At 38.2% G+C, this 25,057-nt stretch overlaps 2 protein-coding genes across 2 annotated transcripts; one reads left to right on the top strand and one right to left on the bottom strand.

Moving 5' to 3' along the window:
* Positions 1-5,375: 5,375 nt before the first annotated feature.
* LOC311083795 (uncharacterized protein) lies at positions 5,376-12,092 on the bottom strand (the record flags this gene model as incomplete). The annotated part of the gene is made up of 3 exons (XM_084115538.1): positions 11,695-12,092; positions 11,275-11,457; positions 5,376-5,494 (listed from the first exon to the last, which is right to left on the bottom strand). Exons 1-3 carry the CDS (start codon positions 11,696-11,698, stop codon positions 5,376-5,378), a joined length of 306 nt encoding a protein of 101 aa, XP_083971664.1. The 5' UTR covers positions 11,699-12,092.
* Positions 12,093-18,107: 6,015 nt separating this feature from the next.
* Positions 18,108-23,810, top strand: ncf1 (neutrophil cytosolic factor 1). The gene is made up of 11 exons (XM_084115382.1): positions 18,108-18,348; positions 18,526-18,606; positions 19,115-19,190; positions 20,377-20,542; positions 21,006-21,067; positions 21,164-21,286; positions 21,525-21,632; positions 21,736-21,853; positions 21,974-22,087; positions 22,192-22,355; positions 23,457-23,810. The coding sequence occupies exons 1-11, from the start codon at positions 18,277-18,279 to the stop codon at positions 23,600-23,602; spliced, it is 1,230 nt and encodes a 409-aa protein (XP_083971508.1). The 5' UTR covers positions 18,108-18,276; the 3' UTR covers positions 23,603-23,810.
* Positions 23,811-25,057: the final 1,247 nt, after the last annotated feature.

The following is a 25,057-nucleotide window of genomic DNA, read 5'->3' as shown; positions in this document are numbered from 1 at the left end:
ATTTGAGCAGGTCCCAGTTGAGCCCAAAACAGTTTTCTTTGTTTGCTTTAGACCAATAAAGTGAAATCATATCCTTAATCTTATGCTGGACTACCCCATTTTGCAGTGAAGAACAGTTGAGCTTCCAATAGCTTGAGCGTGTGGCAAGTGTAGATCCAGCTGAGATATTAAGAGATATGCATATGGCTTTATGATCAGTTAAGGGAGTAGGGCAGATGCTAACATCAACATAATCCTTGTTTAAACTGTCAGATATAAGGCAATAGTCCAGTCGTGATTGCCTAGATCCTGATTTATTGCTCCAGGTATACAATCTGCTATTAGGATTCTTCTCTCTCCATATATCTATCAGTTTAAATCTTCTTATAAAGTCAGTCAAGTATGAGTCTGAACTGTTATGCTGAGAAGGTGGACTTTTATCTATAGAACCGTCTAGAATAATGTTAAAATCACCTCCTAACAATATAAACGCATTTGGGAATCTAACCAACCAACCTGTAAAAATGTTTTCAATTGACAACAGAAGGTTCACATTTTCTTTCTTGGTATTGTACCCATAAATATTAGAAAGTAAGTAGGTTGAGTCATTGTGTTCAATAACTTGGCAAATAAAGTGACCGTCTGGGTCACATTGTGTGGTCACGACATTTCCATTAAACCTGTTATTTAAAGAAGCTACCCCAGCTGACCGCTCTGTTCCGTGGGAGAGCCATATAGTATTTCCCCATTGAGACCTCCAAAAGTTAGAATCGTCCTCATTAGAGTGAGATTCTTGAAAATAGATAAAGTCTGATTTGAATTGTTTTGCGAACAAAAATAATGCTTTTCTCTTAACACTATTACGAAGACCCCTGGCATTTAGTGAGACAATTGACAACATTAATAGAGACAAAAAATAAGAACTATGAAAGATAAAGAACTTAAACTTAGATAAGCCTTGGATAAATACTACTAGTGTTGATAAGTTCACTTATTTGCTTTAAAAAGTCTTTTAAAATGTCAATGACGTCATACACATCGTACGACCAGAGATACTGCTTTACGGCAATCCTTCAGTCACTTTGGTGCTTTCGCGCTCTGCACTTTCTTTTCACTCGAGGCATCGACAGCACAGCTGACACAGGTAAATACACGTGCTAGAAGAGTTTTTGTTTTGTTTGTTTCTGGTCCCGCATCGGATGCCACGATGCCATCAAGCGGTATCTCTGGTCGTAATCAGTCCTTCACTGACCAATCAGCGTTCATTAGCAGAATGCTAGCGTGTTATGGGCAACAACAACTAAACCTGTAAGAAATCGAAAGGACATAAGTACTCGTTCATTCAACTTTCGACCTATAACCCATGTTGAACTTGCAAAACCTACAATCAAATCTGAGATTTCTCAACGGCAATCGGATGAAAGAGACAAATTTAGCCATAGACTCCCGTTCATTTTGCACTCATGGGCGATCGCCCGCAGTGGAACTCTGTTGGAACTACAACCAAAATTCGGTACAATAGGACTTAATCTTTATTTTACTGTCTATGGTCTTAATAGGGAGTTGGCAGGCTTTCCGTAGACGGGCTCTGCTGACGCTCAATAAATGCTAATAACGATGTCAACCTTATTTTTTATAGTAAATTTCTTAAATATTTGTGTTTTTTAAAGATTCTTTTATCACAAGTTGAAATGGTTTGAAAATAAACCTAATGTTTTCTTTTCGATTTTGTACATTTCTTTGTAGGCCTACTTCCTTTGCACATTTCTTCGTACTTTTTATATTTTCAATTTGTTTAACATACCTGTAATTCAAAAAATATGCTGAATTTCATGGTTGTGCAACAATCAAATTTTAAATGGATCAATAATTATTTCACACCCTACTGCAGTGATATTTATTTATGTATTTATTTATTTATTTACCATATTTATGCAGGCTATACCATAATTATATGTGTCGCGTTTGTGTTTGTTTGTTTACGTTTAGAGTTATTTTTTTATCAGGGGCCGTTCTTCGTACGTCGCTAACTCAGTTAGCTGGATTTGATTGTTGGCGATTTGGCATGATCTTGGATTGTTTGGTTCTTCGACGCTCATCCTGGACTTGCTGTCATAGCAACAGGTGCGCAAGCTTAACCTGCTCGGGAGCAGGCTTATTTCACGTTAACAGGATTAGATCCCGGCTTTATGAGCGGAGGTGATACGGGAAGTCTTTCGCAGCCATGTCTTGTCCGTTTTTACGACAAGAACCTGTTGCTGAAGGTGCCAGAATAATTCGAAGAGCTTTTCGAATTAATCGCGTTTTGCGAGATAGACAGGATCCTTTAGCGCAGCGCGATAATTTACTTATTGAGAGATATCGTTTTTCTCGTGAGGGTGTCATATGTAAGGAATAATTGACGACAGGCCGTTGAATTATTAGAAAAATAATGCACCCCCGAGGTGGTAATGCGGTCACGACGCGAAGCGGAGTGGCCGTTCACCTCGGGTGTGCATTATTTTTCTAATAATTCAACGGCCTGAAGTCAATTATTCCGCTTATACTACAGTTACCACACCTCGAAACATTGTTCAGATTATGTATTTCAAGACGTTTGTAAAGTTTTTGTCATTAAAACGCTCTTGTATGTAGGACTAATTTCTTACGCATCTAAACCAATGCCTCCGTTGCTAATTCCAAAACGTCATTTTAGAGTTAGTAACGGAGGTTTGAGCCACTGATAGCAGACTAATGCTGGGACACACGACTAGCTGACACATTCTCTGACTGTTTTCATCGACTGCAGCAGATTTTAAACACCGACTTTGAACACAGACTGAACGCGCTGAACACGCGTTTGGGCATGATCAGTCATACGTATCAAATTACATTCATAACCGGCCTTAAAGTGTGTCCCCAGTTATTAATGGAGTTATTAGAGAGAGAGATGTTGCAATAATGAGAGAGAAAAGCATGTGCATCAATATTATTATTTATTTATTAATTCAATTCCTTTTAATTAATTCGAATTCATTCTTTTTTTATATTATTGACAGATGACAGACTAGCCAAATAAATGAAACACAAAGCCCTTTTAACAAGTAGGCCTATCAATAATTATTTATGTTATATTATCTGCAATAATAATCCGTGCTGCAGGATTATCCATTTATTTAGCCTATATTCAGTTTAATTTTCTATTGATTATAGATAGGACTATATACTTTATTTATTCACATTAAACTGCATGTTTCCATTGATTGTGAAGCTAGACATTGAAAATTGCAGATCAAGCGCATGCGGCTAAATGTTTTTTCTTGTTATGAATTGTATCCTATTTTCCGTTATTACCGTTAACTGCGCGAACTGATATGGAACTGTAATGCGGTCAAGACCTGCCTGGAACTACTTTAGCTGTGCGTTTCCCTGAAAATAATGCACACCTTAGAACGTTCGTCAACCAATCAGATTCAAGCATTCAACGGCCCTGTAGTATAAACATTATTAATTTGTTGGAACCACACGTTAAATGTTCGACTCGTCGGAGTCGGGCTTTAACAACGGCACAAACTGTATTGCATTGAGATTCTTTGCGAGTGGCACTTTCCTTTACACCAGGGGTGCCCAATCCTGCTCCTGCCGATCGACTGTCCTGCACAGTTCATCTCCAACCCTAATCAAACACACCTGACTTTAATTTTCAAGTGATGCTGAAGACGTTAATTGGTTGCTTCAGGTGTGTTTGAGTAGATCGGCAGGAGCAGGATTGGGCACCCCTGCTTTACACTATTGGAGATGCGGAAAACTTGGGGAAAAGTGCTGTCTGTCGTGCCATTCGCAAAGTTTATCTGGCACTCAAGCAGTTTTTAGGGGGGTTTGTGGTATTTCCAAGCCACTTAAGACCACAGGTTGTGAAGCAGAATTTTTTTGCCATTGCAGGTAGGCCTACATTATAATTGTTAATGAAGATCATGCAACCATGATCATGCCAAAAAGTAGGACTTACAGTATTTGTTCCTCAGGCTTCCCTTACGTGATTGGTGCCATAGACTGCACACACGTCCCCATCAGGCCCCAATGAAGGGGATTTTGGAACCGAAAGGGATTTCACAGTGTAAATGTGCAGGTAAATTACTACTATGATTCTTAATATTCCAGATTAGTAATATATCAAATAATACAAAAAGTAATGCAATCAAAAAGTATGCAGTTGACTGATTAAAAAGATCTTAGATGGTGTGTGACTCCATGTCCTACATCACAAATGTGGAAGCAAAATGGCCTGGTTCTGTGCATGACTCCAGGATTTTCAGAGAGTCACTTTTATGCACATTATTTGAACGTGGTAAGGAAAAATTTAATATCAAGCTCACTGTATTACATACATTTATTCTGAGCCTAACAAAACTGCATTTTTCCAGGTGCTTACGACGGGATCCTGCTTGGTGACAGGGGCTATGCCTGCAGGCAGTATTTCATGACGCCATTCCCTGACCCAAACCCCAGACCACAAACCCGTTTCAATGCAGCTCTAGCCAGGACAAGGGCACACGTTGAAATGATCTTTGGGCAACGAAAGGAAAGATTTCAGTGTCTGAAGGGTCTGAGGGTTGCACCTGACAGGGCCTGTGACATTATTGTTGCATGTGCCATACTCCACAATATTGCCACCATCAGAAAGGAGAGGACCCCTGTGGTGGGGGTGCAGCCTGATGATGACCTCCAGCCAGTGCACTTGGACCAACCTAGTGGCAGAGCTGCACGGGACAGAATTGTGGAACACCATTTTTTTTTTTTTTTTTTTTTTACAAACAAAAACCTTCATTAAAAGACAACATGCTTAGTTCCTTGAGTTTTATTTCAATTATTCTTTGTCAAGAAAAGCCAGTGATGGTCATCTTTTGCCTGCAATAAGATGTATTGTTATCCAAGGTCAGCAATAGTACTCTGTGTGAAATAGTGTATTAGCACTTACTCTGAAGTTCCTTTTGAAGCAACTCAATCTCTAGTGCCAGTTTTCTCTTCTTTAAGGTGTCAAGTTCTATTTCTCCCCTTAATTTTTGTTTTTTTCAGGTCAAAATACTCAATTTTCTGTTGTAGATTCTATTTATTTAGGGTACGGATATCACCCTGTGCCATGTTTGGATAAAAAGAATTAAACAAAAAGAAAAAGAACTGTCAACACAAGCCTCATGCAACAAAAAAAAAAAGTAAAAGTAGGCTACTACACTGCCCACCTCTATATCACTTTGTGCAGTAGGCCTTTCCTCCTGCAACTCATATTGCAGTCAGAAATAATATGTAGAAAACTATAAATTAAGTAAAGTTATTTATGCACTTACAAGTACTTCCTCCAAAGGACAGTCATCTGAGAGGGTTTCTTCACTGTCTTGTGCAATGAAAACAAATGGGCATTACAAAGTGTTGCACTTTCTTCCCTTTTGATGTACAGTTAGAAAAAGTCCACTTACTGCACATATTTCAGCCACCACTTCCTTGGGAACAGGTAAAAGTGTTGGTGTATTGTGTAAAACTGCACAAAAGAGGAAACACAATGGCATTACAATGAACTACACTATATGAACAGAATGTACATCTATTCTGGATGAGTTTGCTCCAAAACGTGTTGTGTCTTTTAAGAGATCATCTCCCTGGTACACATCTGAGTTGCGCAAATCAAAGGCGTTAGGCAGGCAGTTGGAGCGGAAATATAAAAAATCTGGTCTAACAGTTCATAGATTAATGTTTAATCAGCATCAGATTGAGTATCAAAATGCTCTCAAAGCTGCAAAAGGGGCATATTATTCTACTGTTAGTAGCAACATCTCTAATCCCCGTGTTCTGTTTAGAACAGTCAATAATCTAATTAAACCTCCTAGTGACTTTAACTGTGCCACCATTGAGCAGTGTAATGCATTTCTCAATTATTTTTCAACTAAAATTGAGAATATCCATAACCTGTGAGGTTGCTTGAGGTGCATCCTCCTAATCTCTCTGGTCTTGTTTTTTTTCAAGTTTCAGTGCTGTTGACTTTGATTTTATTTCTAAACTTGTCTTGTCAATGAACTCTACTACTTGCATACTTGATCCACTCCCTACGACTGTTTTAAAAAAATTGTCTGCCTGTCATTTTACCCCACATCACTACTATTGTAAATGCCTCACTCATTACAGGGAATGTCTCTTCTGCTCTAAAAGTTCTTAAAAAAGCTGGTAGCGATATCTGACATGTCAAATTATCGACCCATTTCTAATTTACCTTTCCTAGCAAAAGTGCTTGAGCGTGTGGTTGTTGGGCAACTCCATACTCATCTCCGTACGAATAGCCTATTAGAAAGATTTCAATCCGGGTTTAGATCTGGACACAGTACAGAGACTGCTCTGGTCAGGGTTCTGAATGACCTCCTCGTTATAGCTGACTCTGGGGCTTGTGGCATTTTGGTCATGTTAGACCTTACTGCTGCATTCGATACCATATGTCACAGTATATTATTGGACAGATTGCATAAGTGGACCGGTCTGTCTGGAACGGTGTTAAACTGGTTTGAATCTTACCTCTCAGGTTGTTCACAATTTGTCTACCTGGGTTCAAACAGATCTCAGACTGTTTCTCTGTGTCAGGGTGTCCCTCAGGGGTCAGTCTTGGGTCCTACTTTATTTAGTGTTTATATGTTGCCTCTCGGGCAGATCATTCAGGAATTTGGCCTGAGCTATCACTGCTACATTTACATTTACATTTAGTCATTTAGCAGACGCTTTTATCCAAAGCGACTTACAAAGTAGGACTAGATTAAGCGAGTCATCATGAAGAGGCAAAAAACAAAAAGCAGCGCAAGAAGTGCTCAAGATACAAAGTTCAGGCATTATTCAGAGTAGCATAAGCCCGATAAGTGAGGTTTAGAGGGAAAGGGGAGGGTACTGAGTTTTTTTTAATTTTTTTTATGTGGTTAAGTGCTCACGGAAGAGATGGGTTTTCAGATGTTTTTTGAAGGTTGTCAGGGATTCTGCATTCCGGATGAGGGAGGGGAGAGCGTTCCACCAGCATGGAACTGTGAATGAGAATGTTCTGGAAAGTGATTTTGTGGCTTTCTGGGATGGAACCACGAGACGTCGCTCGTTGGCTGATCGTAGGCTTCTGGTAGGGATGTAGACTCGTAGGAGTGAGTGAAAGTAGGAGGGAGCTGAGCCTGTGATAGATCTGTAAGCAAGCGTCAATGCCTTGAACTTGATGCGGACGACAGGTGCTATGCTGTCGATGCTATGTAACTTGACGTAACTTGATGCTATGCAGACGACACCCAGATTTATATCAGCTCTCAGCCTGATCTTAATTTTTCCTCTTCAAACCTGTCTGACTGTTTGCTGGAAATTAAAGGGTGGATGAAACTCAACTTTCTTAAACTAAACTGCTCCAAAACTGAAGTCTTATTAACTGGCACTCCTTTGAATGTCAGTAAATGTAAGGATTTTAGAATCTCAGTAGACAACACCCAATTGTCTCCTTCTGGCCAGGTTCGTAACTTGGGCGTTATTTTTGATGCCCAGCTAACTTTTAATTCTCATTTTAAAAACATAACGAAGGTTGCTTTTTTCCATCTGAGGAACATTGCGCGCATTAGACCGTTTCTTTCTAGGCCTGATGCAGAGAGGCTTATCCATGCCTTCATCACGCCAAGGCTTGGTTATTGTAACTCTCTCTTTGCGGGTTTACCAGCAAACTCTGTTAAGAGGTTGCAATATATACAGAACTCTGCTGCACGTGTTTTGACTCACACATCATCACGCCATCACATTACACCTGTGCTCCAGCAACTGCACTGGCTTCCAGTTCAGTCACGTATTGATTTTAAAGTTCTGATTTTAACTTATAAAGCAGTACATGGGCTGGCTACAGATTACATCTGTGATTTGGTTACTCCATCCATTCCTGCTCGCCCTCTCCACTCTGCTGGCTCTCTCTCTCTGTTTCAGCCTCGTTGTAAATTAAAAACTATGGGGGGAAGGGCCTTTTCCTGTAATGCGCCAAAGTTACGGAATACATTACCTGCGTCTATCAGGGATGCTGCTTCTGTGGATTGTTTTAAGAGACTTCTTAAGACACATCTTTTTAGTCAAGCTTTTATTTTATAAATTGTGTATATATTTTTTTTTTTTACTGCAATGTTTGATTGTTTGACTATTTTGTTCTGTATGATGTAGCGCTTTGAGTATGTGAAAGGCGCATTATAAATACAATTTATTATTATTATTATTATTATAAATGTGATCAATAACTCATGGCAAAATATTTTTACATTAAGTTCAGCAGTTCTCTTACGAGAGGTCTCTCGTACTGCGTAAGTATCTTACGCTAGGGGAAAATCACTTTTCCGCGAGATATTGAAGCCAAAAAACTATCCTTAATTTTGTATTAATGTAAAACACGTTGCAGCAGCATACAGACATAGGCAAGACGGCTCGCGTGCCTATTGGCTGTCCTGCGGCAACTGCAGCAGCCTATCGAGCGAGGCCAAGCGTGACGTCAGACCCAATGAGGGTGCTTCGCGCCCACTGCGTCATGTCCCGCCGAAACGGGCGTGGCTTAGGCCTATAAATAAGGCTCGCAGGCAGCTGATATCTGGTTTTTCATCTCTACAGCGAAGCTCTCACATCGCTGGATCCGGAGAGAAGCCGCGCTGTCTGAAGAAGCCTTTTCAGCGGGACGAGCCATCACACTGAAGTCGCTGGCCGCGCATCCTTCAGTCGCCGTTCCTGCTGCGTCATCTGGCGCCTATATCCTTTCACTCTCTGATCTGTGTGTGTGTGTTCGCCGCCGCCTCTATGATAGCGCGTCTGTCCCGCTCAGAAAATTTCAGAGGATGTGGGCTCAGCACAACCTGCACTCGCTGAGAGCAGCGCATGTGCCAGGGTTCCTAAATATAGGACCAGACAGGCTGTCCAGGAACAACGTTCCGACAGGCGAGTGGTCTCTACACCCACAGACAATCGAACTGCTGTGGAAGAAATTCGGCAGAGGGAAGGCAGACCTGTTTGCGTCTCAGGAAAACGCTCACTGTCCGGAATTTTTCTCCAAGAGCAGGAACGCGCTGGCTCACGTTTGGCCCCGCTGCCCGCTCTATGCTTTTCCCCCCGTCTCTCACCTGCCCCAGGTGATAGAACGGATCATGGAAGAGGGATGCTCAGTGCTGCTCATAGCACCGCTCTGGAAAAACCAACCCTGGTTCCCAATTCTGATGCAGCTAACAGGCACTGCCCCATGGCCAGTACCAGTGAGGAGGGACCTCCTCTCTCAGGCCAAGGGCTCGATTTGGCATCCTCACCCAGAGCTGTGGTCCCTTCATGTATGGGCCATCAACGGGTACCCGCTGACCTCCCAGAGGGAGTGTTAAACATGATCACGCAGGCTAGGGCCCCGTCTACTCGACGGCTCTATTCCTTGAAATGGTCAGTGTTCTCCAGCTGGTGCACAGCTCGTGGCATATCACCCCCAGACTGTGGGGTGACGGAGGTTCTCTCCTTCCTACAAGAGCTGCTGGATAAGGGTAGGACCCCTTCCATGCTCAAAGTTTATGTGGCGGCCATAGCAGCGTTTTCTAAACCGACAATTGGTCAGTCAATAGGAAGGAACGATTTAGTCATCCGCTTCCTTAGGGGAGCTAAGAGGCTGAATCCTCCCAGGCCTCCCTCAGTCCCTGTGTGGGACCTTTCTACGGTGTTGGAAGCCATGAAAGGTGACCCATTCGAGCCTATCCAAACGATTGATTTTAAACACTTGTCTTTCAAGACAGTGTTTCTTCTGGCTCTCGCTTCAGTGAAGCGCATGGGGGACTTACACACGCTCTCAGTAAGCGCAACGTGTATGGAGTTTGGGCCAAATGACTCGAGAGTTATACACAAACCTAGGCACGGTTATGTTCCAAAATCCCTCAACACACCGTTTAGGGCAAAGGTCATTTCCCTGTCTGCCCTGCCGGTCTCTGACGAGGAGAGAGACGCGAGCTTCCTTTGCCCAGTCAGGGCATTAAGAGCTTATGTGTCTCGCTCGTCTGCCTTCAGACAGATGGAGCAGCTCTTTGTTTCGTTCAGCGGGCGTTCTAAGGGACTAGCCACGTCGAAACAGAGCCTATCCAGATGGATAGTTGACGCTATAGCACTGGCGTACACTTCCAAGGGCATGCAGTGCCCGTTGGGTGTCAGAGCGCACTCCACGAGGGGCATGGCCTCATCGTGGGCCTGGTCCAGTGGGATTGCCTTACAAGATATATGTATGGCGGCAGGCTGGGCCTCCCCGTCTACATTTATAAGGTTTTATAACCTAGAGGTTCCCGCCTTACAGGCCAGGCTGTTGTCGGTCTAATGAATCAGTACTGTCTGTTCTGATGCTATCGGTTCAGAATACTGAGACCGCTGAGCGCTGCTCGCTGATCGACCATAAATTGCTTATGGGCAAAATGTATAAGACCCACAATTTTCTCATCAGTTCAGGCCGAGTTCCGCCCTGTCTGTATGATATATGGTTAAGTAATTTGCGCCTGTGGGACGCTGCTGTATGTGGGAAAAGTGTGGCTCTGCCCCCTTTCTTTCCCGGACTCTCTGTGAGTTCCGGGCGCTTGCCCTTGGGTCTTTGGTGTTAGATCCCAGCACGCACGGCGTTTTACATTGGGTCCCCTAGCGTAAGATACTTACGCAGTACGAGAGACCTCTCGTAAGAGAACGTACTCGGTTACTAACGTAACCTCGGTTCTCTCTAGAAGAGGGAACGAGTACTGCGTATCTTGCCGTGCATGCAACACGCTCTGGTTCGCTTCGGCGATGAAAAACCAGATATCAGCTGCCTGCGAGCCTTATTTATAGGCCTAAGCCACGCCCGTTTCGGCGGGACATGACGCAGTGGGCGCGAAGCACCCTCATTTGGTCTGACGTCACGCTTGGCCTCGCTCGATAGGCTGCTGCAGTTGCCGCAGGACAGCCAATAGGCACACGAGCCGTCTTGCCTATGTCTGTATGCTGCTGCAACGCGTTTTACATTAATACAAAATTAAGGATAGTTTTTTGGCTTCAATATCTCGCGGAAAAGGGATTTTCCCCTAGCGTAAGATACTTACGCAGTACTCGTTCCCTCTTCTAGAGAGAACCGAGGTTACGTTAGTAACCGAGTACGTTTTCACCTTCACAAGTCAAAGCAATTGATCACTACTCAATATTTAACAGTTGAAATTACTGTACTAGCCATTTGGATTGTATAGGCCTACTTAATTTAATGCAGCAAAAAATTATTTTACAGTGTAGCAAGATAATTTAAAGCTCATTTACCAGTAATGAAGGTGTTGCTGCTACTGGTCCCTGGCTGTTGGTCTGAGGAAGAGCTGCCCCCAGGGATGCCCTCCACAATGGGCCGGTTCACATTTAACCCCAGGGCCAGCTCTTCTGCTGGGGTATAATGTGGGGGAGCAGGACCACCACCTGTTTTTTTCAGCTCAGCCTTTTTCTTGGTTGCTGTTATAAACAGACAAACACATCATTTAACAGTGTTTTTCTTTTGTAAAAGAGACAAAGAACAGTAGAAGTAGAAAAGATTTCCATTCTGAAGAATATTCTTGTACTTCACTTTTACTTGTTCCCATGTTCTAGTGGGTCCTGAGGTGGCTCTGACATTAAGCAATTATGAAATTATTAAAATACAAGAATATATACTGTAATAATTGATAGAACCATAACATGGTGAGCACTTACGCATTTAATTTGTCTGCTACTTTTTGCCAGCCCTCTCTCCTGGCTTTTGCACACTTTGAGGTGTTCCCTGGCGTTTTAATTAAGGTTTTATATTCTGCATAACCTTCAAGCAATAACTCTTGCTCTGCTGCGGAGAAAAACTGTGCCAGCTCTTTGGCCATGATGAGCAGCCAATAGCAGCGTTGCTGATCAATGTTTCTACTATCGATACATATCCCCTTTTAAACCAGCGCATGAACGCGCAATTATCTCAGATAACTCAATCCAGCGATACTAATCATATCCGGCAAGTGTGTTCGAAGAACCGAGTTAGCCAGATCATGATTAGCACGATGATATCATCTTGGATGTGTCATTTGATCTCGGATGTAATAAGCAACGTACGAAGAACGAGCCCCTGGTCCTTGTTCCTGTTCTTAAGATTCTGTTTTGTGAATGTTGAAGTTTATTTTTAAATAAAGACTTCTGCACTTAGATTCTGTTTCATTTCTGCTGCAACCAACGCTGACAATGTGTAAATCAGAATAGGCTATATATAGGCTAGCTTTGAATATATAGATACAAATCTAAATATATAAATGGTAATATAAATATATAAAATATGTAAATATGTAAATCCCAATATATAGTTTATAAGCCTGATAAATGCAAATCTGAATATATAGTTTATAAGTCTGAATATATAAATGCAAGTCTGAAAATATGAATATACTGTAAATCTGAATATATAAATGTAAATGTGAATATACAGTTTATAAGTCTGAATATATTAATGCAAATCTGAATACATAAATGCAAGTCTGAAAATATGAATATAAATCTGAAAATATAAATGCAAATCTGAATAAGTTTAAAAGCCTGAATATATAAATGTAAATCTGAAAATAAGAATATAAATCTGAATATATAAATGTAAATCTGAATATATAGTTTATAAGTCTGAATATATAGTTTATAAGTCTGAATATATTAATGTAAATTTGAATATAGTTTATAAGCCTGAATATATAAATGCAAGTCTAAATATATAAGTCTGACTATATAAATGTAAATCTGAATACATAGTTTATAAGCCTGAAAATATGAATGCAAATCTGAATATATAGTTTATAAGCCTGAATATATATAAATGTAAGTCTGAATATATAAATGTAAATCTGAATAAATAGTTTATAAGTCTGAATATATATAAATGTAAGTCTGAATATATAAATGTAAGTCTGAATAAATAGTTTATAAGTCTGAATATATAGTCTGAATATATAAATGTAAGTCTGAATATATAGGTATGATTATATTCAGATTTACATATTCAGGCTTATAAATATATATTCAGATATATATTCAGATTTAGATTTAATTATTTCCTGTTTGGCCCTACACACTTTCTCTATTACAAATACTAAACATAAACTAAATAAACTAAGCAAAAAAAAAGAAATGTCCCTTTTTCAGGATACTGTATTCTTTCTAAACATAATTTTGTAAAATAAATCCAAATAAGCTTTATTGATCCTTATTTGGAATATATTTAAACAATGTTTTTCATGCTTGTTCAATGAAACATGGCGATATATATATAATAGAGAAAGTGTGAAACTGTGTAAACCTTATCGTTCAGTCTAACATTTTCATGTCTCTTGTTCCAACGTGTCCTCATGACCTACTGATCTTAATCTCAACATATGACTCATACATTTTACAACTCCTTGTGCTATGGTGAGTAAAAATAAACAGTGATTTGGAAATTCGGAAAGTGTCCTTTTAGGAAACAATTGGTAACAGACAGCTTTCTTGGATTTTTGTCATTAAAGCACAATAAATAGCAGTTAAAACAGTTCTTCGATGTTATTAGTCATTCTTCATAGAAATGCATGAAAAGTAGTGTTGCAAACAGTGTCTGGAGACAGTATCAGGAAACACTGAAGCAATGATGATCTCACAATCTGTTTTCTTGTTTAATAAAAGCCAACATCGCATTTCCGCATTTTTCTTATTAAAACGAGATGTTATAAATATCACACAGAGACATGAGAAAAAGCAGACATCAGTCAAAAAAGGGAAAAGATGTGTGTGTGTGTTTAGGGACTAAGTCTTGTGTGGGTGAAGAAAATCCACGAAGAAGTCACCCAGACCACGAGTCTTTCACAAGTTTCTTCACTTCTTCCACATTTTATGTAACTTCAATAATGACTCAGAGACAAATATTTACTTTTTGCTTTAATTTTTAAATATTGTTAACGTGGTAACACGTCATTGAAAAATATAATTTTGTTTAGCAAGGTACACAAAGAATCTTATTCATGAACGGGAGTATTTAAAGTTTATATTTGATATAAATTCACATCAAAAGCGGAACATGTCTGCTTAAAATTGCTATATTTATTATTATTATTATTATTTATTTATTATTTATAATATAGTCCTGGCTTTGATTATTTTATATTTAAGAATATTAAACTGTAGTGATAACTAAATTATGTAGATTTAGTTTGTTTATGCCAATGATATGATGATATGAGGGACCCCTTCCAAAAATATAAATGCAATATAATTTCATGAATAAAGATCCATTTATGCTGCATTACAAAAAAAAATGGTGATATTATAAAAGTGAAAACCTGTTGTTAGCAAAGTGAGTTTATGTTGTTACTGCAGGCAAAACCAATCATTTAAAACAGTATCTTAAAACTACTGACTTTGTATTAAAATGTATCTTTTAACACAGGAGAAGAGAAACATTTTAAGTTTAATCCCAATTTATTTATGTTGCACTTTTTTTTTTTTTTACAATAAATATCATTCCAAAGCATTTTTAACAACCATAAAAAATACTACACACAAACACACACATACAATAGTATTTTTATTATTATGTATTTTTACGGTTGTCAACATCAAATATATTATATGTCATTTTAACCTGTCCATTTTTCGGTAGTTGAGATGTAATTCAAATATTGTATTGTAAGCATTTTACATGTTGAAGGATGCTACATGTGGGGAGGTTTGTGGTTACATATTTCATCATAAATCTTCCAAAATCCCCTGTGAAATCTTCTGGCTTGAGAAATGCTGTCACTGTGGTAAAATAATGTGAAAATGATTCTAAGGCTTTTATAAAAATGTCTTCTGAAGCAGTGTAATATTTGATCAAAATATGAGTCATGTCTGTTTCCAACTATTCAATGATATCTGCCTCGAAAGAAATCTGATACTTAAAAAAGAGAAACAAGCCATAAAAGGCAATGACCACTTGAAAGAGATATTGTTTTTACAATCGCTTACTTCTCTTTTTTGATAAATAACGACCTCTAAAAGGCACAGATGTGAACGTGAGGAACTGCTCATCGAGTATGCCGCCATTAACTGTAAGCCAACAATAGCATAAACTATCAATGACTGTAAATATTCATGTACATATTTATATTTCTCTATATTGTTATAACCAGTGTTGGGGTGATGCATTACAAAACACACGAGTTACATAATTAGATTACTTTTTAAAAGTAACTGGTAGAGTAATGCATTACTTTTAAATTTACAACAAAATATTTGAGTTACTTTTTCAAATAAGTAATTCAAGTTACTTAGTTTTCTGATTTATTGACTGACGCGTCTTATGTCCCCATAATTGGGAGGAAGGTGCAGAGGCGTGTGTAAGGAAAAGCCCTGGTAAGGAAAAGTAACACAAAAGTAGCAATTCATAAACTATTACTTTCCATAAAAATAACTATGTACCACAATAAGTTACTTTTTTAAAGGAGTAATGCTAAATTGTAATGCAAAAGTAACTTACTCTGATTATAACTCTAACACAATCAATTTATATCTCTAACACATCTGTTAGATAATGTATGTCTATTTACTCTTAGTTGGATTGGTTATAATTTACCATTCTCCACATTGTCCGATAGCATCTGTCAAGAAAGTCAAGTCAAGTCACCTTCATTTATATAGCGCTTTTAACAATATACACTCACCTAAAGGATTATTAGGAACACCTGTTCAATTTCTCATTAATGCAATTATCTAATCAACCAATCACATGGCAGTTGCTTCAATGCATTTAGGGGTGTGGTCCTGGTCAAGACAATCTCCTGAACTCCAAACTGAATGTCAGAATGGGAAAGAAAGGTGATTTAAGCAATTTTGAGCGTGGCATGGTTGTTGGTGCCAGACGGGCCGGTCTGAGTATTTCACAATCTGCTCAGTTACTGGGATTTTCACGCACAACCATTTCTAGGGTTTACAAAGAATGGTGTGAAAAGGGAAAAACATCCAGTATGCGGCAGTCCTGTGGGCGAAAATGCCTTGTTGATGCTAGAGGTCAGAGGAGAATGGGCCGACTGATTCAAGCTGATAGAAGAGCAACTTTGACTGAAATAACCACTCGTTACAACCGAGGTATACAGCAAAGCATTTGTGAAGCCACAACACGCACAACCTTGAGGCGGATGGGCTACAACAGCAGAAGACCCCACCGGGTACCACTCATCTCCACTACAAATAGGAAAAAGAGGCTACAATTTGCACGAGCTCACCAAAATTGGACAGTTGAAGACTGGAAAAATGTTGCCTGGTCTGATGAGTCTCGATTTCTGTTGAGACATTCAGATGGTAGAGTCAGAATTTGGCGTAAACAGAATGAGAACATGGATCCATCATGCCTTGTTACCACTGTGCAGGCTGGTGGTGGTGGTGTAATGGTGTGGGGGGATGTTTTCTTGGCACACTTTAGGCCCCTTAGTGCCAGTTGGGCATCGTTTAAATGCCACGGCCTACCTGAGCATTGTTTCTGACCATGTCCATCCCTTTATGACCACCATGTACCCATCCTCTGATGGCTACTTCCAGCAGGATAATGCACCATGTCACAAAGCTCGAATCATTTCAAATTGGTTTCTTGAACATGACAATGAGTTCACTGTACTAAAATGGCCCCCACAGTCACCAGATCTCAACCCAATAGAGCATCTTTGGGATGTGGTGGAACGGGAGCTTCGTGCCCTGGATGTGCATCCCACAAATCTCCATCAACTGCAAGATGCTATCCTATCAATATGGGCCAACATTTCTAAAGAATGCTTTCAGCACCTTGTTGAATCAATGCCACGTAGAATTAAGGCAGTTCTGAAGGCGAAAGGGGGTCAAACACAGTATTAGTATGGTCTTCCTAATAATCCTTTAGGTGAGTGTAGATTGTTTCAAAGCACCTTTACAGTGATAATAGGAAATTAAAGTAACAGAGATTGTTTTGGCTTTACAGCAGCTCTAAAATAAAGTTATTGTCCAGATAAAGTTTTGATTGATTCACTTCCGTCGCAACGATCATTAGTTATTAACTTAGGGGCTGCTAACACCACACTGTTTCAACAGGAAACTCTTAAGTTCTTTCTTCGCAAACTTCAAAAACGCGAACCCATGAGAACGCTGACGGTGTGCACATGCGTATTACGGAATTATCCTGACAACTTTTTATCTGTACAGAGGTAAAGGGAAGGGAAGGAAGCCTTCATAGGGGAGAGACTAGTTGACACTTCAGGGTTGCGTTGTCGTCGTGTCCAGGCGCTGGTCCTTCATCAGATCTGGATACGGCCTGGATCCGGCGGACTGTGGTAAACCTCGGGATAAACAGAGAGACTAATATTAGCGTAGACGCCATCCTTCTTATGATGCAATGAGTACATCAGGATTTATGGGAAGTGTTCCCGGTTCCGGCTGACCTAATCTATGCAGCCTAACATTGAATTATAGAAGTCTATAATGTGTTATGTGTATGCTAGGTCAAAGAGATGTGTTTTTACTCTAGATTTAAACTGACAGAGTGTGTCTGCTTCCCGGACAACTTTAGGAAGACTGTTCCAGAGTTTTGGTGGTAAATAGGAAAAGGATCTACCGCCAGCAGTCGATTTTGATATTCTAGGTATTATCAACTGGCTGGAATTTTGAGATTGCAATAGACGTGAAGGACTATAATGCGTTAAGAGCTCGCTCAAGTACTGCGGAGCTAAACCATTTAGTGCTTTGTAAGTAATCAGCAAAAAGTGCTTTGTATCAGCAAAAAGAAAGACAAATACAGTAATTTAATTAGGAATTAAAGTTGTTTAATCATAAAAAGCTCAATCCTTGAACAACATTGTAATTGTTTGGTTTCCTTCTATGTTCCTAAATGTTCCTTTCCTGCATTTAAAAATAGCACCAAAATTATTTTTTAGGTGTACATTTGTCACCCTATAATGTTGTGGGGATCTTTACTTGTCTAGTATCTTTTCTTTCTTTCTTTACTTTCATGATGTGATTTACTATTTTCCATTGCATGTACTATTTTGTATTATAGTGTGCAGTGTACATCATATCATTGGTTAATTATCATACATAACGTTAACTACACTTACTGTAAAGTATTAAACGCACAACTACTTCTGGAATTTTCTATCTGTATTTCCTCATCAGGGTTTGTGGAATAGGAAGTGTTTGGTGCAGGTCGCCCCTCCCACGGTCATAGTCCATATAACTCTATAAACCCCAGCGGTGATCAGATCATAACCCTCGCCCGCGGTCAGACTTCTGTTCTGCAGGATGGCTGAATCTTACGTGCGACATGTGGAACTGTTGGGCTTTGAGAAAAGATTCTTTCCTAGCCAGCACTATGTAAGTAAACTACTCCAAAATCAGCATTTCACACATGATATTTCACATTTTACACATTATTGTGGTGCATTGACACTGTATGCTATACATAATGAACGAGTGCTATGATGATTACATTATGATTATCATAGAGTGTTTTTTCTATAAGAGAAAATACATTAATTTTTTTTTCTAAAGGTGTACATGCTCCTGGTTAAATGGAGTGATCAGTCTGAAAAGCTGGTGTACAGACGCTATCCAGAAATCCACACATTTCATGTAAGTCTCTTTTTCAGTTTTCAACAATTGAAAGTATGGTGGTAGAGTGTTACTTTTCCCTTTACCCAACTGATTTAATTTTCATTGCTGCAAGCAATTCCTGTATTTGTAGTCACGCTTTGTCACATTTATATAGAAGTATGGTAACACTTTACAATAAGGACCCATTAGGGCATTAACTAACATTAACTAACAATGAGCAATACATTTGTTACAGTATTATACAGTAATAAAAAAGTACAACTATTCATTATTAGGTCCAAACCATTAAATAAACAACTTTTGGTTTTAAAAATGTATTAGGAAATATTTGCAATTAACAATAACTAAGGTTAATAAAAGTATTTTTCATTGTTTGTTCATGTTAACTAACTAATATGAACAAATGGAACATTATTGTAAACTTTTACCGAATGTTTTTCTGCAACATGTAATCAGTCTGCAACAAGTAGATAGATAAAACTGAATGCAAAAGCTTGTTTTTTTAACAAATATTTTTCCTTTACAGAAAACAATAAAGGAAATGTTCCCTATTGAGGCAGGAGACATTGACGCAAATGACAGAATCATTCCCACATTACCAGGTACATGTCTTTACTGTCACTTTTTACAGTAAATGTCTTTCAGAAAGAAAAAAATGTTGCATCATAAATGATTTACCAGGTTAACAGCAGCTAAAGACTTACCAGCCAGCAATAAATGTGCCATTATGGTGTGACAGTTTCATTTTTCAGAAAATACAGAAATAAGTTTTCGGTCTCAGTGTTCCTATCAGAAGAGGAAACACCTGCTTCGCGTCAAGCATATCAGTCTGTATAGAGTTCATGAAAGCTGCCTAACACGTTGCCTTTTCTATTGGCATGTAATACAATGATTTGCCTTCTTGTTATGTTTTTTTTTAGTTTGAGTTTCAGTTCTGCAAACTATTTTATTTCATAGGGGATATTGCAACGGCTGCTAATAAGCTGTACTTTCTTTGGACTTTCCAATGTGGCAGGAAAGATACAGATAGCTATTGAAACAAAAAGTGTCTTAAAAGAGTTTGTGCAACATGGTCATACCACAGTTCAACATACCACACAAGTGAAACATTCCATCTGAAGATCGAACTGGATAATATTCTGAATGTTCCAATCCAACCTGACTTCTGACCTACAATGCTGCCTGAATCATAATCATACACTGTTCGTTCGTTGAATCATTGGGCAGAGGAGAACTGATGGAACTCCTGATGGAGTTTTGGTTCCTTGCCACTGTCACCTTTGTCACTTTTGGTTTGCTTAGTTGGGGACACTTAATATTCAACAATAATATTGATCTGCCTGCATAGACACCATTAGAGACCTGAACTGAGCTGGACGATGACATCACTGTTTTCTACAGAGCGGTAGAAAACAGTATATATATAGCCTATATTGTTGAATGACGAGCGGCAAGGCAAAGATTCATTTAACAACACATGACTGTCTTTACTAGAGGAGATGCAGGAGTTGAACATGCAAGCATATAACTTCATCACCGTAACACATACTCGCGCATGCGTAGTAGAAGCAAGCTTTTACAAAGCTACAGAGTTCTACATATATAAATAAATAAACTAAATTTATAATAATCAGAAATGAACTGAACTGAATCACTGAACTTACTTAAGCAGGACTGTCACGCTATTTTCTTCCAGATCTGCTGTATAGAAGAAACAAACGTTGTTGCATTATTATCCTGTATTGTAAATATAATCGATATAAATGAAGGTAATTCAATCTCTCTCAGCTCCTAAATGGCTGGACAACCAGAAAACGACCGAGACGAGGCAGGTGACTCTTGCTGAATACTTCCGTTCCCTTCTCAACCTGCCGAAGAAGATCTCTCGCTGTCAGCTCATTTGTGACTTCTTCAAAATGCGGCTTGAAGATGAAACTCCACCAGCACCACACCCGTAAGACTGTGTGCTTAAACTCAGAGATGTGGTATAACTTAGTGGTTCACGTTCTAATGCTGTAAACCATAGTGGTTATATGGGCAATGCTCAAATATTGCTCATGATATTTGCTGATCATGTTCCCTCACAATTTGTTCTTACGGGAAAACATTTGACTAGGTGCCGATTCTTATGAATTTGTACGATGTCAATCTTACAAAGATGTATGATTGTTAGAAAAACATACCCGTCATTGGGGTGTAAGCAGATCGAAGGAAAATGTACAAACGAGATCGTACGAATACATATGAATTATCCACCAATTTGCCAAAACGTAATTGTGAGATTGTGCTGTCCCTCCTGTGTTGGATCCTATCTGCTTTGTATTAAAAAGGCCAAAAAAAGATCTCACCTGCAATAGTTGATCAACTTTTAAGAATTTAAGAAAGCAGTATTTTCAGAAATATATTTCTTTCTATAGATACAAAAGAAACGAGACCTTCATTATGTCCACAAACAGAGCACGGAGCAACACCACATCAGGTGAGATCAGCTTTCCTGTTTCTGATGATATCATTTAATTGCAAAATACCTTATGCCATTTCCCGACAGGTTTTATATCTGCTGTTCTTTGTTCAGAAATCACAGGGCCAATTATGCTTGAGAGCTACAGAGTGATTGCAGACTACAGCAAGAGCTCAAAGTACGAGCTCACCCTAAAGATGGGAGACATGGTGGACATTGTGGAGAAAAGCCAAAATGGTGAGGGAAAAATCTATCTATCTATCTATCTATCTATCTATCTATCTATCTATCTATCTATCTATCTATCTATCTATCTATCTATCTATCTATCTATCTATCTATCTATCTATCTATCTATCTATCTATCTAATTCACACACATACCTACTCATAATACCCTTATTCTCTTTCCACATTTGAGAAGAACAGTAAAGTGTAAAGGTGGTCTGATGTGTGATCTGATCTGATGTTTACAGGCTGGTGGTTTTGTCAGTGTGAGTCCAAGAGAGGCTGGGTTCCTGCTTCATACTTAGAGCCACTGGATGGAGCGGATGAATCCGAGGAACCAGAGCCTAATTATGAAGGTCAGTGTGTATTGCCATAATGCCACTGATATGAGTCCAAAAACACTATTTTGGGAGCGAGTAATTGTGCTGTTTGAATTATGCTGATATTTACCCACAACAGGAGAGCTCTATAAAACCATTAAAGGCTATAAAGCTGCCGAAGAGGATGAGATGACTCTCCAGGCAGGAGAGATGATTGAGGTCATCCATAAACCTCTGGATGGGTGGTGGGTGGTCAGGTATGAGTCAACTAACTTTTACTTCATGGTGTGTCATAACAGTCGAAATGCTCGCAGTCATTTGATGATTCATAATTGAATCACATTCCCAGATGTCTGAAAAAAAAAATTCTCATGCAGGAAAGGAGACGATACAGGCTTCTACCCATCCCTGTTCCTGTGCAGGACGGGAGAGAAGAGAGAGGTGGATGCTGAGAGGAATGTGGTCAGTAGAGCAACACCACCACCAAGAAGGTACAGCAGAAATAAAACACCACATAACAATAACTGAACACTTTGGCTGATCATACTTCACAAAATATCGAAATATGTAATCATTTTTTCATTTGGGCCAACAGATCTACCATACGCAACGCCCAGAGCATCCATCCCACTGGACGTCGGCGTCTCAGTCAGGACACCTATCGGAGACAGAGCCGACGGTTCTTACAGCAGCGAGGAAGACTAAACTCCCATTCCAATGTGACACGATCTCCACTGCAGGAGAGGAAGACAGACAGAGGTGTGTGTTCTCCATAAAGAAATATGTCTAGTGCCTTATAGTGGGACATAGCAGACACAAACAACCAAACACAGACACACACACACACACACACACACACACACACACACACATATAAATAGAATATTTATATGCACATATATTATATGAAGTCAAACTTTTATGTTAGATCGATTTGACAGCACTAATATATATATATATATATATATATATATATATATATATATATATATATATATATATATATACACACACACACACACACACACACACACACATATATATATATATATATATATATATATATATATATATACATACATTCATTCATTCATTCATTCATTCATACATACACACACATATATATATATATATACACATACATATTTATAGTGATGAATATAAACGAAATAATGAAATATAAACATTAATAAAATAAAAAATAAAATAATTAATTTAAAATTGATTTAATTATTATTATATAATGTAGAATAAAGTATATCAGCACAATATATGATAGATAAATAGATCTGGAAATAGTTATATTAAACAGGACCATTGCAAATACATAACCTCTTTTTTGTAATGTTAATGTTGTCTAATGATTTCAGCATTTACATTAATTATATATTATATTATTTCATATACATTTACTTTTTGGTTACACTTTACAATACATTTTCATTCGTTAACATCAGTTACCAATATATATTTACATCATTACTTGTTAGTGAATAAAAATGGTCATGCTCATAGTACATTAACTCATGTTAACTGATACAACTTTTGATCTTAAAAATGTATTAGTAAACGTTGAGTTTAACATGAATTAGAATTATGAGATGCTGTAAAAGTATTATTCATTGTTAGTTTGTGATAACTAGCATAGTTCATGCATTAACAAATGTTAACAAATCAGGCCTTATTTTAGTCTTTATTGTCCTTATTTATTTATTGAATTATGTCCATTATTTCCTCACAAAGTAACTGACTGTTCACGTCATGCTTCTTTTATGTGGCTGTAAGTAACATTAATGCATATGTAGCTCTGGTTGACAAATCTCAAACCTGACATGCTGTATTATGTTTGTGTTTATGTAGAGAACATTGCAAAATCCGACTCTCCTCAAGCAGAAGAACTGGGTAAAAGTATCCCAGTCATTCCTCCTCGGCCCAGTCCTCAGCTCATTCTGGAGCGCTGCACTGAGAACACATGCAAGAGAGTCAGCATACATGAGGCCGACTGAAATTATTCAATGATAATGTGCTAATAATGTTAACAGGCATTCAGATATACTTGTATATACAAATAATCTGTTCATTCCTGCTTAGCCCAGAACCTGTTATAAGCTACGTTTATGTGTGTGTTTTTATGACTTACTGTGTATAACCCTATTTTAAATGTTTCTATAAACAGTGATAAATAAATAAATACATATTCATTTGCAAATGAAATGCGTGGTGATATGAAGTCAAAAAGAAATTCCCTTGGTGCTGTGAAATGGTCAGGTTACACCATTACACAAATCACTGTTAAGAAGTGTTTTCTATGGAGTCAATATAATGCCACATAGTTTTGCAAAAGAATAAAGTATCGCGAAAGAAAATAAAGTTTTGCAAAACAAAAATAAAGTTTTGAGCAAAGAAAAAATGTTCTGCTCACAAAAATAAAGAATGGCAAAGGGGAAAAAAGTATTAAAAAAAAAAAGATTTGCAAAATAAAATAAAGTACTGCAAAAAGAAAGATATAATTAATTGCAAAAAATCAATGACAGCTGCAATCCTATTTTATCTCTGCAACATATTTTCCTTACTCACACCTACTAAGTTATTTGCAACGCTGTTTTTATTTTGCGTTTCAGTCAAGCGTGTGCTCGCAATACCGTTTTCCCTTTGCGCTTCACTTTTCTCTGCGTTTCTCTTCATGGCGCTGTTTTAACGTGGGGGTGGAGTCAAGAAACCCCGCGAAGTCACGTCGCAGCAGATCGCAAAACAATTCATGTCACTATGATATATAAATATTACTAGTCTAGTGGTTTAACATGAGATCTAAATCATCTTGTGTATATCTAACGGGCGATTTATTTATTTATTTTATTTGTCTCATTAATCTATCATTTGTTCCCTGGCAAAACGTTTTGGCTGAGGGCAAAGTGAAGTTTCATAGCTTTTATATATTTAGTCTAATTAACTTTAACGTTGTAGCCTAGAGAGCTGACTTATGTTTGACTGAATCGTTTGCTATAGCTTCTTACACCTTTTAGGCTACGTATACTTTTATAATGCTATTGATCATTAAAACTGACATTTAACAAAAAAAAAAAAGGTTATGTCATTTTATTTTATATATTTAAAACATATAAAATATTTTATTACACGTTGCCTACATTCTCTTGACTGTATGTAGGCTACATATATAATAAAGTAAAATGACACAACCCTGTCTCTTTTTGCTAAATGTCAGTTTTAATGATCAATATTATACTGTTTTTTTATGTATCATATTTTTTAAAATGAAAACAAAAAAAGTCAGGGTTGTGTTTTATATTTCGTGTTGTTAAATATATGCAGTGAAGATAATCAATTGCGTTGCCTGAACCACATTTGTTTGGCCATTAATATGTTTAAGATTTTTTTAAATGAAAATGAAAAGAGGCAGAGTGGTGGTTTATAACATATTTGGTTTTATTGTAGCCTAAATA

The sequence above is a fragment of the Abramis brama genome (genome assembly GCF_963993115.1).
Source record: "Abramis brama genome assembly, chromosome: 5".
In the NCBI taxonomy this organism is placed as follows: domain Eukaryota; kingdom Metazoa; phylum Chordata; class Actinopteri; order Cypriniformes; family Leuciscidae; genus Abramis; species Abramis brama.
This window is presented reverse-complemented; position numbering and strand designations above follow the sequence as displayed.

What these genes read in the sequence shown, in the direction of transcription:
- ncf1 (XM_084115382.1), top strand. Translation starts at nt 18,277, where the DNA reads ATGGCTGAATCTTACGTGCGACATGTGGAACTGTTGGGCTTTGAGAAA. An exon ending in TCTTTCCTAGCCAGCACTAT is followed by an intron (nt 18,349 to 18,525) that starts GTAAGTAAACTA and finishes TTTTTTCTAAAG; the next exon opens with GTGTACATGCTCCTGGTTAA. An exon ending in CAGAAATCCACACATTTCAT is followed by an intron (nt 18,607 to 19,114) that starts GTAAGTCTCTTT and finishes TTTCCTTTACAG; the next exon opens with AAAACAATAAAGGAAATGTT.